Source organism: Sorex araneus, chromosome 2, assembly GCF_027595985.1.
Source record: "Sorex araneus isolate mSorAra2 chromosome 2, mSorAra2.pri, whole genome shotgun sequence".
Taxonomy (NCBI): domain Eukaryota; kingdom Metazoa; phylum Chordata; class Mammalia; order Eulipotyphla; family Soricidae; genus Sorex; species Sorex araneus.
This window is the reverse complement of record NC_073303.1, coordinates 159,672,353-159,686,263: the sequence shown is the minus strand read 5'-3', so window position 1 is coordinate 159,686,263 and position 13,911 is coordinate 159,672,353. Positions and strand designations below refer to the sequence as shown.

At 36.3% G+C, this 13,911-nt stretch overlaps 1 protein-coding gene across 4 annotated transcripts in view; it reads left to right on the top strand.

Moving 5' to 3' along the window:
* TFG (trafficking from ER to golgi regulator) overlaps positions 1 to 13,911 on the top strand; it is a 29,359-nt gene that overhangs the window by 9,433 nt on the left and 6,015 nt on the right. For 2 of the 4 annotated variants that reach the window (XM_055127022.1, XM_055127021.1), the window contains exons 3-6: positions 2,875 to 2,958; positions 6,160 to 6,306; positions 7,517 to 7,684; positions 9,490 to 9,630. In XM_055127022.1, the coding sequence (XP_054982997.1) occupies positions 2,875 to 2,958; positions 6,160 to 6,306; positions 7,517 to 7,684; positions 9,490 to 9,630 (540 nt within the window). The remainder of the gene's footprint in view (positions 1 to 2,874; positions 2,959 to 6,159; positions 6,307 to 7,516; positions 7,685 to 9,489; positions 9,631 to 13,911) is intronic. The other 2 variants (XM_055127023.1, XM_004606745.2) reach the window with 1 other exon arrangement.

Here is a 13,911-nt window from a genome sequence, read left to right as displayed (position 1 = left end):
CTCTTTTCTTTGATAGCGTATCTATTGAAATTGTGCATTATGTGTTTACCACTACTTTTTTTTTTTTTTTGGTCTTCAGTCTTATTCTCATCCTCAAAAGCTTCAGAACTTGTTTTGTATTTGGACTAGGAATGTGGATAAATAAAATGGGAATTTCTTTTTTTTTTTAATTGAATCACTGTGAGATATACCATTACAAACCTGTTCATGATTGGATTTCAGTCATACAGTATTACAGTGTTCCCTCCACCATACCCATCCCTCCACCAGTGTACATTTCCCAGCACCAGTGCCCCCAAGTTCCCTTCCATCATCCCCCACCCTCTATCCTCTGTCTTCCTCTATGTCTCTCTCTCTCTCTCTTTTCTCTCATTCCCCTCCCCTCCTTTTTAATCACTGTTTTTAGATTCTTATTTCTTATTGATGACACTGTGCTATCCCAGTTTTCTTATCTATAGTAGCATCTTTTTTGTCTTTGTGTGTTGATTTAAAATAATTCCAGCTGTTTCAATATAACACTTTAACATTTCACTTGTTTTAACACTCAAGAAATCATTCATGGACCCGGGCAGATGGGAAGTCTTGTATCTTCAGAATGTCTTACAAGCTTACTTTGACATCAGGGCAGGTGCATAGAGATAGTGTAGAGGAACACCTGGGAGATTATGCTCTTTTGACTTGAAGTTGTTATATCATGCCACTTCCTAGTCACATGACCCTGCTAATTGAAAGTGGAATGGGATGTGTAGTCTCTGGTTGAGCAGCTACTTTCCACCTAAGCTAACTTTTAATCTTATGGGTGTAACTCTCCTTTCTCTTCTTTAATGTATTTTCTAGTAGCACAGAAAATCAATTTTTGCGAGTCACCCATGTTTAGGAACATAAAGACATTCTTTTCTTCTCTAGTAAATTTATTTTCATATAGTCTCTACTGTCCGTTTGACTTCCTTAAGTACCTCGATTTGATTAGTTTATTTCCTTTCTGTATTTCATCACTCATATTTTCAACATCTTCATTTTCTGATATGCTTTGCTCTTACCACTGATTTGGCAGGTCTTAAACTGAACTTGTTAAATTGATTTTCTCTTAATTTCCATACTTAAACAGACTTTAAGGGATAATGATAATGGGAAACATAAGACTCTCTTCTTTTTAAAAAGTTCTCTAAAAATCTGAAACCATTCTTAGCTTTCAGTTCATTGAGGACCCTTCACTTAGTTATTCAGTTGTTGCAGCTTTGTCTCCCACATCTAATTACCACATTTAATGGATGCACAGGGTTACTCCTGGCTTTGCACTCAGGAATTACCCCTGGCAGAGTTTAGTGGACCATATGGGATGTTGGGATTTGAACCCGGGTTGGCCGCGTGCAAGGCAAACGCCCTACCCGCTGTGCTATCACTCCAGCCCCTCCACATTTAATTTTTAAAAATGGTATTATTAAGTGTGGCATTTGAACAAATTTGTCTATTCTTGTCTAAAGGGAAGGGCTGGCTTAGGTGACGTTCTTGCCATTGGGGATACTTTATATTGTTGAAATCAGAAAAGACATACTTGATAGAATTTTTCCTTTTTTTAAAATGTATATTTGTTCTTGCCATTGGGGATACTCTTGTTGAAATCAGAAAAGACATACTTGATAGAATTTTTCATTTTTTAAAAATGTGTATTTGTAATTTGTTAAAAATGTGTTTATGGGACTGAAATATGGCTCAGTGGTAATATGCCTTATACATATAATACCTGGGGTTTAATCCCTGAAACTGTCAATGTTAAAATGTACTTATTAATTGAATGCCTGCAGTTGAACATTTAGGCATGTTTATTATAAGAAATGGACTTGGCTTTAATGAGGGAAAACAATGATCAAATGCTCAATTATGACTTAGATTGCCATCCTAGTCCAAAATGAATCTGCCTGATCAGTGTAAAAATTAGTGTAGTAGAGCAGGTTGACACAACTTCTCAGCATTTTCAGGACAGAACTTCCCTACCCCTCCAGATGTACTTCAGAAGACAGATCATTTACCCTGATCAACTACTTGCCTGTGACTGCTGTTCTGTTTTTGTTCTCCAAAGGACTTTTTCTCCCTCCTACTTCTTTGAAAGCTTTATAAAATTTCAGAATTGATATCTTATAATGGTTTTCGTCCTTGGGATCTCAGGATAAACTGAATAATTTTTCTGGGAAGAATTGATAGTTTTCACCTTGACATCAGAAGAGGACAGTGGGTTGAAAAACTATTCTGCCAATTTGTTCTGCAATTCCAAAAAACTTTTTGAATTCTTCTAGTTACACTTACATGTATGGTCTTTTGTTTCAGTGGTGGTTTACTGTGCTTAGAATTACAATGAAAACTTTGATAAGTATTTTTACATGTTCAAGAATGAAAAGGATTCTAAAATAATTTATGAAGATGCTGCCATAGACCTCTTTCTGATAACTAGTAAAAGACATTTAAATAGATTATGTTTTGGAATCTTTTAAGAACATGATAATTGTCATAAGAGTAATAAAGTTAATTTAGCATTTACCATAGATGTTTTTCTAGATCTTTAATGTTTGTTCAGGTTTTTTTGTTTTTGAAATTCTAATGATATTCTGTGATCTACATCTTTCAATTTAATGTATATCCTACTTTACTCTTTTATTAGGGTACTGGTGGTTTCACCACATCCTTTAGTGATCAGGGACTATTCCTGATTTTGTGCTCAGGAGTGACACCTGGTGGTGCTTGGGGGACCATATGTGCTGCTAGGTGGATTGATAGGAGGCAAGTGTCCTAACCCCAGTGCTGTCTCTCAGGTTTTTCTGATTTACTCTATCTAGATACAAATCTGAGACTTATTTCTCTTTTTATTTCAAATTTCAGATGGAGATCTCATAACAATTTTTGATAGTTCTGACCTTTCCTTTGCAATTCAGTGTAGTAGGATACTGAAACTAACATTATTTGGTAAGTAGTAAACTTCTAATTTGCTGTTGTATTTATATTTTTAATTGAAGACATTTTGGCTCTTTGCTTTCAGATACTCAGCCAATAACTTTTTTAAAAAAATGCTGAGGTCCCAAAAGTAGCTTTAAATTACTTAAAGCTTTATGACCATGTGTCTTTCAAAAAAATAATGAAAGTTTAAGAATAGCATTTGTACTAATTTTAATGAATTAACTTTTTGTTAAAAAATGAAAAATTCTTTTAGCACAATCATAAGTCTTTAATGGAAGTTTACTTTAATTTAACCATATCAAGATTATTGAATTATTAAGATTTTACTATAATGACATATTTCTTTCAAATTAATACAAATGGACATGTTTTAAATTCCCTACTTCTTAATTTGTATTTCCTAAATAATACTATAAACATTTGTATAATGGAAAATGTTGGTTTAAAATTACCTTTGCTAAGTTTAATTCTCTAATTACTATTAGTAATTGCTCTAATTACTACTACTATTACTAATAATACATATGTACTATTTTCTGTAATGTATGTTTTTACATAACACATAGGACCTATATTTTATGCACTATTTTTTCTTGTCCTATTTTTGTATTTGCGGGGAAGGCACAGGGTGAAGTGGGGGAAAACATCTTAAGTGGAGGTACAGGGCCCACACCCAGAAAAACAGTGATTCTTGGACAGCTAAGCTAGATGGACCATTGAATGCCTGGGCTCTGGTTCTGGGGATCACAAGGGGCTAATTTGTTAGTGCTTAAGGACCACCAGATTTGCACCTCATGTTCCTTTGAAATTCCAGAGCTATACCCATTGATGCTTGTGAGTGCATATGATGCTGGAGATTGAACTGAGAGCACATATGTGCAAACCATGAGTCCTTTTTCCCTGTACTGTCTCCCTGGCCCGGAAGTTAATATAGTCAATATAGATATCAGCTAAGGAAAATGCAAACTGCTTTTAATTTATAACAGATTACAAATTGCTAAATAATATTAACATATCAAATTCAATGAATATTGAAATATACATTTATAAAGATAGTTTATACCAAAAGTTTGATTGGTTTAAATGAGAAAACATTTCCAATAATGTTAAAGTAGACAAACCAAATAATTTTCTCTGTAAAGAAAAAGCACTCATATTAGGCATTAAAAAGTAATAAACTGGGACTCAAAAGAATTTTTTTTTAAAACTTGTATTGGGTATCTATCACATAGAATAATCGATATAGCACTGTAGCATTGTCGTCCCGTTGTTCATCGATTTGCTTAAGCAGGCACCACTAACATCTCCTTTGTGAGACTTGTTACTGTTTTTGGCATATCGAATACGCCACGGGTAGCTTGCCAGGCTCTGCCCTGCAGGTGAGATACTCTGGGTAGCTTGTCGGGCTGTCCGAGAGGGACGAAGGAATCGAACCCGGGTCGGTTGTGTGCAAGGCGAAGTCCCTATCTGCTGTGCTATAGCTCCAGTCCAAAATAATAGATGTATATTCTAATATAAGAATTATAAAATACAGCTAGAATACTAGTTTTAATACTAACAAAAACACAGCTTGTAGCCTCCAAGCAGTGCTGGGATGGCCCTAGCAATATCGATTTCTTGAGCCCTTACATTTTGTCTGGTTAGCTGAATATCTCTGGGAGTGGCCCCTGGGTTCCCTGTTTCTCCTGAGCACCTATTTGGCAGCCCCTCCCTCCCAAGTAAGGTAATGGAATAAATCTAATGTGGCAAGATTTTTTTTAAGGAAAAAGTCTAATACTTTTTAAAGGCATGACATTGGTAGATGGGTTTTGGGAGAGATGACCTAACACTCAGTTATGTCTGTATTAATGATGAGAGGAGCAAAGGTAAAAGAAAAATGTTTAGAGATAGTTAATGTGTTTATGATCTTTTTTGAATGCTTGAAGTTTTTATTAAAGTCATAAAATTATAGTCATATTAGTAAAAATCTTTAATTGTGTTATAGTGAACTTGGGCTGGAGCAATAGCACAGCGGGTAAGGCCTTGCATGAGGCCGACCCGGGAATACCTAGATGGTATTTCCACCCTTGAACCTGATGGGTAATCAGGAACGGCTTTTGATGTTGATTGTGCTACCCTCAATGCGGGTGAGTTGGAGAGAGACTAGAAAGGGACCAGGCTGAGAAAGGGAGCATGGAGAGATGAGCGGGAGAGACAGAAGGAGACGGGAATGAGGGGCAGTGTGAGACTAGAATGAGGGGCTCAGTGAGACTGGAACAGGCGCCTTGGGAGAATGGAATAAATGGCAGCTGATCACCAATCAGCCTGGCCCTCGTTTCCTCTTTCGTCCACCCGTGGTATTTGCCGTTCCGGGCGGGAAAGTGGCTTGAGTCCACCAAACACAGGCGGCGAGAGAGAGCCATGGGACTCCCTAGCCACCTGGAGATTACACACATGACCAGTTATTTTATGGGTATTTTTAGGTCACAGGCAAAAGGAATAACATCTATTTAGTCAGGTACTATTTAACATTTTTGTACAGAATAAGGCGTTAATTAAATATTTCAGGACTATGTAAGAATAATGTGAAACAAAGTGACTTTTATTGGAGGTAGGGTGGCAGCGGACCACACCCAATTGTGCTCAGAGTTTACTTCTGGCTGGTTTGGGGGGCCAGATGGATTGCTGGGGATTGAATCCAGGTCCGCAGCTTATACGGCAAGTGCCCTACCCACTGTATTATCACTGTAGGCCCCCAAATAATCCTTTGGAAGTATATAATTCCTAAAATTTTGGAGAGTGTCTCCCCTTTGGTACTGGGGTCACCAGAGCTTCACTGTGTTGTGCTTCAGAGGCCATGAAGTACTGGGGGTCAGAGCCAGGGCTGTGCATGCTAGGCACGCAGTCTAGCCATCTGAACTCTCTCTGGCCCAGGAGGTAGGCAGTTTCTATTAAAAATACATTCAAACATGCTGTAGGTTTTAGTATGTTTTACTACAGTTGAATTCTAGTGAACTTTTTGTTTTTGTTCATAGCATATAGATCTAATTATTTAAAAGTAAAAGTAAAGAATATCAAAGGAATTTTTCAGATAACAGCAATAGGTATTGTATTTGATTTTGTTTCACTTTTTAAAGAAATCATATCTATTTTTTCTTTTTTGGATATAATTCCATTGATACTGATGCAAGAATATTTCCTAATTTGAAGTAATGAAAATTTTTATTTCAGTTAATGGCCAGCCAAGACCCCTTGAATCAAGTCAGGTGAAATATCTCCGCCGAGAACTGGTAGAACTTCGAAATAAAGTGAATCGCCTATTGGATAGCTTGGAACCACCTGGAGAACCAGGACCTTCCACCAGTATTCCTGAGAATGGTAGCCTGTGTATCTTTTCTTTTGATTTATTCTTTTTTTAGTATCTTAATCTTAAGTTTCTGGATTCTTTCTGTTTCATGAGAAAGCATACATAAATGCCTACTTAGTACTTCTTAGAAGTAAAAATTATTTTAAATTTACCCTTATAATATTAACGCTTTTATTTTTTAATTTTTAATTTTTTTATTAATTTTTTTTTCTATTGAATAACCATGAGATGCGGTTACAAAGTTTTCATGATTAAGTATTAGTCATACAGTGATCAACCACCCATCCTTTCACCAGTGTAAATTTCCCATCATCAGTGTCCCCAGCATCCCTCCTCCCACCCACCCACCCACCCCCACTCTATGGCAGGCACTTTCCTTCTTACTCTCTCTACTTTTGGGAATTAATGTTTTGCAATACAGATACTGAGAGGCCATCATGTTTGATCCTTTGTCTACTTTCAGCATGTATCTCATTGTGAGCAATCCCTCCAACCATCGTTGACTTAGTGGTCCATTCTCCATCCCAATTGCCATTTTTATTTTTAAAGTACTTTATTATAAGAATGTATAAACATATATAATAGTGAACATACAATTAAAAGGACTTCTGAGCTAATTGGAATAGTTGACAAGTATCTGTCATCTGTATTGGCATGTTTCTACTGCTTCCATATTGTTTTGAAGCAAATCCAAAATATATCACTTTATCTTTAATGATTTCAGTCAGTAATTTAATGTGTAATGAGCATAAACAATGACATAGCAAATTAAAGGTATATAATATGCAGGTTGAGATTTATATCTAATAGTAATTTAATGATTATTTAATGCGGCAATAGACAAGTAGATAAAACCTTAGTTAATCTTGTTACCTGTCTCCAAAATAAAATGTTGTGCCCAATACTAGGTCAGTATTCTCTAAACAAATAGTAAATAGAAAGTGTTTCTCTGTTAAAGAGCTTTTATTTCTCACTTTCTCATCTTATAATTCTTAGGGAACTGGGTAAATAATGTCATATTTTGAAAAAGTTTGTATTTATTTTTGATCCTTCGCTAAAAAGTAATAAGTATGTAGAAAAGAGTAAAATTATATTTCTGTAGTGAGAGATAAATGCTCTTAATATTCTGACTATGCACATATGTATTTCTTTCATTTGTATTTTTCAAGCTTCAATGAATATAGACGAAACAGAAAATAAATCTGTTTATTGCTTTTATAGATGCTGTGGATGGTAGGGAAGAAAAGCCTGCTGCTTCTGATTCTTCTGGAAAACAGTCTACTCAAGTTATGGCAGCAAGTATGTCAGCTTTTGATCCTTTAAAAAACCAAGATGAAATCAATAAAAATGTCATGTCAGCATTTGGCTTAACAGATGATCAGGTTTCAGGTAAGTTAGTTTCTCCCTTAAATTCTTCATTCCTTCTTTGAACTTTCCTCCTTTTCCTTCTTTAACTTGGATTTGGTGAAGTGCACAAATCATAAAGGATTCAGTTCAGTAAGTTTCTACGTGTGTAGTATATACTGGAATAAAACATCAGTTAAGTGATAGAGATTCTGATTTTTTAGCACTTTGAAAAGTTTTTCCTTTTCCATGCTATGAAACCCTCTATTTCCTGATTTGCCTAAACTTTGGTGAAAGTAGAAACCAGAAGTTTGTTATTTTGGAAAGGTCCATAAGGGTCATAAACTAGTTTAGATTCTTGCCACTACCTGGATTCTCAGCTGACAGCTGTGCACTCAGTATTAAATCCTGTGAAAAATCAGCACAAAAACTAGGATTTCACCCTCAGGAAATAAGTCTACTATTTATAAAAAGTACTTATGTGGAACATGTAATTGCTAATCACTTTTAGAGCACTTTATAAAGGCTCTTTTTAACTCTTAGTCCTTAGAAAAGCTGTATTTAATAATTTTTTTTTGGTATAGATTAGGCAGTTGAGATGCATAAGGAGGTCAGATAACATGCCCAGAGTTACACAGCTAATAAGGGACAACATTGGGGTTCAAAGCTAGCAGTTTGGCATCTGAACTCATGCTTTTGAAACATTCTTCTTTGCTGTCCAAACAAAAAGGAATAAAATCTATAGTTGTCTTCAGCTATTTGTTTGCTTTTTGACAACCAGAGTTACAAAAGTTGAGCATAATTTCTTTATTTACTTCTTTGCTAATTATTTTGGAAGAATTTCAATGACTCCTCATGTAAAATGTATAAGACCTTAAAAAAAAGGTATAAGACCTTGTGACACCAACAAAAAGAGAAAGGGGACTGCTGGGAAAGCTTCTAGTCTTAAGAGGGTAGGTGGGACCTGTTTTTAGAGAGCAAAGAAGTTGATAAGGGCCATATTAATAGTTATTCCATAGAAGTTCATAAGTGAAAAAAATAGAGGTGAAAGTTTACTGGAAATGGGTTATTACTAACTTTCAAAGAATACTATATTCAATTTTTGCAAATGACAGACCTTCACATGTGGAAGGAATATTAATAAATTAAATCACTGTCATCCCATTGCTGATCGATTTGTTCTAGCGGGCACCAGTAATGTCTCTCATTGTGAGACTTATTGTTACTGTTTTTGGCATATCCAATATGTCACGGGGAGCTTGCCAGGCTCTGCCGTGAGAGCTTGATACTCTCAGCAGCTTGCCGGGCTCTTCAAGAGGGGTGGAGGAATCAAACAGGGGTCCGCCACATGAAAGGCAAATGCCCTGCTGCTGTGCTATCACTCCAGCCCAGTAAATTAAATGAAGGCAAAAATTGCTATTTATATTGTAGCATTTGGTTAGTTTAGCTGAAGCAAAGCATATGAAAGGAGGAATCGGAGAAATAGCTGGATCTTGATTACCAAACCGCAGTGCTGAACTTGATTAAGGGATAATGGAGACTCAAGAAAGGATGAAATAATACTTTTGATTCATGCTTTCATAAGATGGAGAATATAGGTATTGCAGAGATAAGTTTTTGTTTTTTGCAAGGGGACATTAGGTCTCAAGAATACAGTGTGTTATCGTCATTTTGTAGGGGAAAGATTTCTGTTTCTATAATTTGATGCTTAAGATACTGAAGACGGGGGAAGATATATGTAAAAGGCTTCATGTGTGGTTATGCTGATTCTGTAGTAGTTTTTATTATTTTCAAAACCAAACTTAGAAGTTGCTTTAGCTGGGGACTGAACTGACTTTTCATGTCTGCAGGGCCACCCAGTGCTCCTGCAGAAGACCGTTCGGGAACACCTGATAGCATTGCTTCCTCCTCGTCCGCAGCTCACCCACCTGGAATTCAGCCGCAGCAGCAACCATACACAGGAGTTCAGACACAAGCAGGTCAGAGTGAAGGTAAAATAGAGCTTTAACGCACGTATGTGGAAAGGTACATGTGCAGAAATGTCTTTAGTCTGTTACAATTATGTTGGTAATGGTAGAACTGAAGATACATATCTATGGTATGGATATACTTACGAACAATTTTTATTTAATAGAAAATGGTATGTTTTGGAGTTAAAAAACTATGTCAAAAATTCTTTTGATTATTGAAAAGGAAAAATATCCTTTTTAAAAAAGATGTTTAAATGGATAATAAATATAGCGTGAAAGATTAAAAGCATTCCTATCAGTTGCTAGTCAATGGTGTAAGAGGTGATCCCTGGGTAAGAAGTAAGAGATGTTACTTTATTTCACATGAAGCTTAGGTGACATTTCTGTTCTTCTTTCCTTATAGAACCTTTTTATTTTGTAATTCAAAAATACTTCCAATATGGAGGTAAAATACAACTTCAGTTAAATTCAGTTTTGTGAATAGCTCTTAATATTTTTGTGCTGTTTGCAGCATCTTTTGCAATAAAAAGTAATAGGCTTGGGGTTGGAGCGATAGCACAGTGGGTAGGGCATTTGCTTTGCATGCGGCTGACCAGAATTCGATTTTCAGAATCCCATATGATCCCCTGAGCACTGCCAGGAGTAATTCCTGAGTGTATGAGCCAGAAGTAATCCCTGTGCAATGTCGGGTGTGACCCAAAAAAGCAAAAAAAATAAATAAATAAAAAAAAAAGTAATAGGCTTTATTTCAATTTTTTAAAAAAAATTTTTGGTTTTTGGGTTGTACCTGATGATGATGCTCAGGGGACTACATGGTTCTGGGATCAAACCCAGGGCACTCACCTGCAAAGCATGAACTTTAGTCCTTTTCGCCATCTCCTTGGATCAAGCAATGTATTTTATTTAAGCAATGTGTTTTAATTAATACTTGCAGTCTGGGTAGTTAGAATAGTGTTACAGTTTATGGTATTGATGTACAAAATTATTACATTTCACCACTATCAAAGTGCCCATGACCCTTCACTTCTTATGTCACCTCTTATCTGATCATCCCCTTCTTCCCTCCCCATACTATTTGGTAATTGGTTTTAGATTCCAGTACCAAGGATTTGTCATTGTTCAGTACTGTTTTTTTTTCTCTTGTTTTGTCTCTGTATTCCACAGATCAGTGATATCATCCGGTATTTGTCCTCCCTCTGACTTATTTCGCTTAACATGATACACTCCAGTTCCATCTACGTTGCACCGAACTGCATGATTTGTTCTTTTCTTATAGCTACATAAAATAGTCCACAAGCAATGAATTTTTCAATCAAACTTTTCTTTTTTAAATGATGTGTCCTTGGATGAGCAGTTTAGTCTATGGGTTTTGATATTTTCTCAATGTAAATTGTAATTTATAATTTAATAACTTTATTGGAATAAACCAGTGGTTCCAAAACAATGTCTTTGGTCCTGAATGAAATATAACTTGAAAACTCAGTATTTAAAAGAGATAAAGGGGTCATTATTATGATTGAAGGGGACTGAGGGGGACACTCCAGAGAGCAAGCAGTGAGGTCTATTACCTCATGGATAACCTTAGAGCTGTACAAAAATAAGGCTAGTTAATTATAGGTTATCTAAGGTCCCTGCCAGATGTTAAAATGTTTCTGTAAATTACTCATCCATATTAGGGAAATACAGATGGCTATAGATAGATGGTATATGAAAAAGTGCCCTTTGTCACTTCCTGTCAGGAAAATGCAACTCAAAACAACAGTGAAATATCTCACACCAGTGAGGTTGGCACACACAAAAAGAGTAGATATAATCAGTGAAGGCATGGACGTGAGGGAAAAAGAATCCTCATCTACTATTGGTAGAAATGTTTGACTCAGCCTCTATGGAAAACAGTATGGGGATTTCTCAAAAAAATTAAAAACTTTCCATATGACCAGCAGTTTCACTTGGCATCTACCCCCCAAAAAACAGTTTCAAAGACATTTGCGGTCCTTTGGTCATTGCAGCAGTATTCACAATAGTCAAGATCTGGAAACAATCTGTTTGCTCAAGAACATTTGACTGGCTAAAGAAACTGTGACATATATACATAATGGAATCCTATTCAACTTTAAGAAAAGATGAAATCATGCAATTTACTGCCTTGTGGATGGAGCTAGAGGGTATCATGCTGAGTGCTATCAGAGGATATGGACAAACAGAGAATGTTATCTCTTACATGTGGAATATTAAAGAAACAGTAATGGAATAACAGTTGCATCCAGTTGTCTCAGACTCCGAGATTCAGAACTGATTGGATCAGTTTGAGAAGGGGAGTGGTTAGAGGGGAGACAGTGGTGGAATGATTTTGACAGAGTGTCATCAGTGGTGGGTGTGATGCTAGTCCATTGTATCCCTGACAATGTTGTTAACAGTATTGTAAATACCAGTATCTAAGTAGAAATTGGAGAAGAAAAACACAAAACTTAGATGTACCACTTTGAGCTAACACCAGGTGGTGCTGTAACCATTTGGTAAAAGTGGCCCCGTGATGGTGTGAGTATTTTTAGCAAAAGAAGCAGTTATTCAATACCAGAAGATGCAAGTGATTGAATGTATGGATCATATTTAAGATCCTTTGTTACTGGAAGACTATATGTATGGAGTAGTTGCTTAAAACATTAACAACTGGAGGTATTAGTGTGATAATTTCCAGCTATTATTGTCATACTGGTCAAGAACTGAGTGTTAAAAAGTAGATAAAGGGATGTATACCTGATAACCTTTCAGTATCTGTATTATAAACCACAGAGCCTAGTGGAGAGGTTGTGGGGGAGAGAGACGGAGACAGAGAGGGAGGGATGCCATAGAGGCAGGCTGGGTGGGGGGCATGATGGGAGGAAAACTGGGGATACTGGTGCTGGGACATTAACACTGGTGGAGGGATGAGTGTTGGAACACTATGACTGAAGACTAATCATGAACAGCTTTGTAAGGGTCCATTTCACAGAGATTCAGTTAAAAAAATGGGGAAAAAAACCTGGTGATACTATAGAGATCACTAAAAATTGGCAGAGACCATTTTACCTTTTTAGACTCTACTAAAAGGATGAAAAGACAGGCAGGCAATTAAAATCTATAAACTCATGGCTGGAGAGATAGTACAGTGGGTGAGGTGTACCTTGCCAACCAATCCTCAGCATCCCTTATGACACCTTAAGTATCACCAGGAGTAATTCCTGAGTGCAGAGCCAGGAGTAACCCCTGAGCATCTCTGGGTATGGCCGCAGAACCAAAAAAAACAATAAAATCTATAAACTTAAAATACAATTTTCAAAAGTGATTGGAAAAGTTCTGTAAAATCACACCAGTATAGTGATAGCCTGAGCAGACTTTTAAATAGCTTTCATTACATAAATTTTAAGATACAGAAAAGTAAAGGTAGAGTGATCACATCTTTGTTATCCATCATGCAGCTCTAAGATTTATCAACATTTGGGTGATGACGGGGTCAGCACTTAACTCTTTTTATACTTCTCTTCCTCCTGCTTTTTAGTTTGTTTTAAATACACAGGAGTTCTTTAAATAAAATACAACACATGCTATTTGACACTACTTTTGCAGTGTGTATACCTAAATGATAAGTTCATTCTCCTTTTTTTAAATATAACCACTATGACATTTCAATAATGAAACAAAGATTTGTTTTATAACTACCTTGTTACACTCTATCCATTTAACAAAGTACACATTTTCCATTTGATTATTTAATTATTTTTCCAGTGACTGTCATATAGATGTTGCTGTAGTTAAAGCTATGTAGTACCTATTACTATGTAATAAGTTCTCACCATACATAGATTTTTTTTTTTCTTTTTGGGTCACACCTGGCGATGCACAGGGGTCACTCCTGGCTCATGCACTCAGGAATCACCCCTGGCGGTGCTCAGGGGACCATATGGGATGCTGGGATTCGAACCCGGGTCGGCCGCGTGCAAGGCAAACGCCCTACCTGCTGTGCTATCGCTCCAGCCCCTACATAGATGTTTGAAGCAAGAGAATTTTACTTTCTGCAGTGTCAGAATTCTGTAGTTACTTGATTTCTAGAAATTATAAACTATTTGTTACACATATTTCTCCCTCCTGATTATATTTTTGTACAAAATTTGATCATTTCTGTTCTATAATGAATTATGAAATACAGTGCAGGATTAAGGTGAGACTAAGTTTGATTAACATCTGTACTACTTTTCGGGGTATCTCAATGTCTTAAGTTTTTAATAAAGTGTTTAAGAAACTTGTTAGCTTTTTTCCTATTTG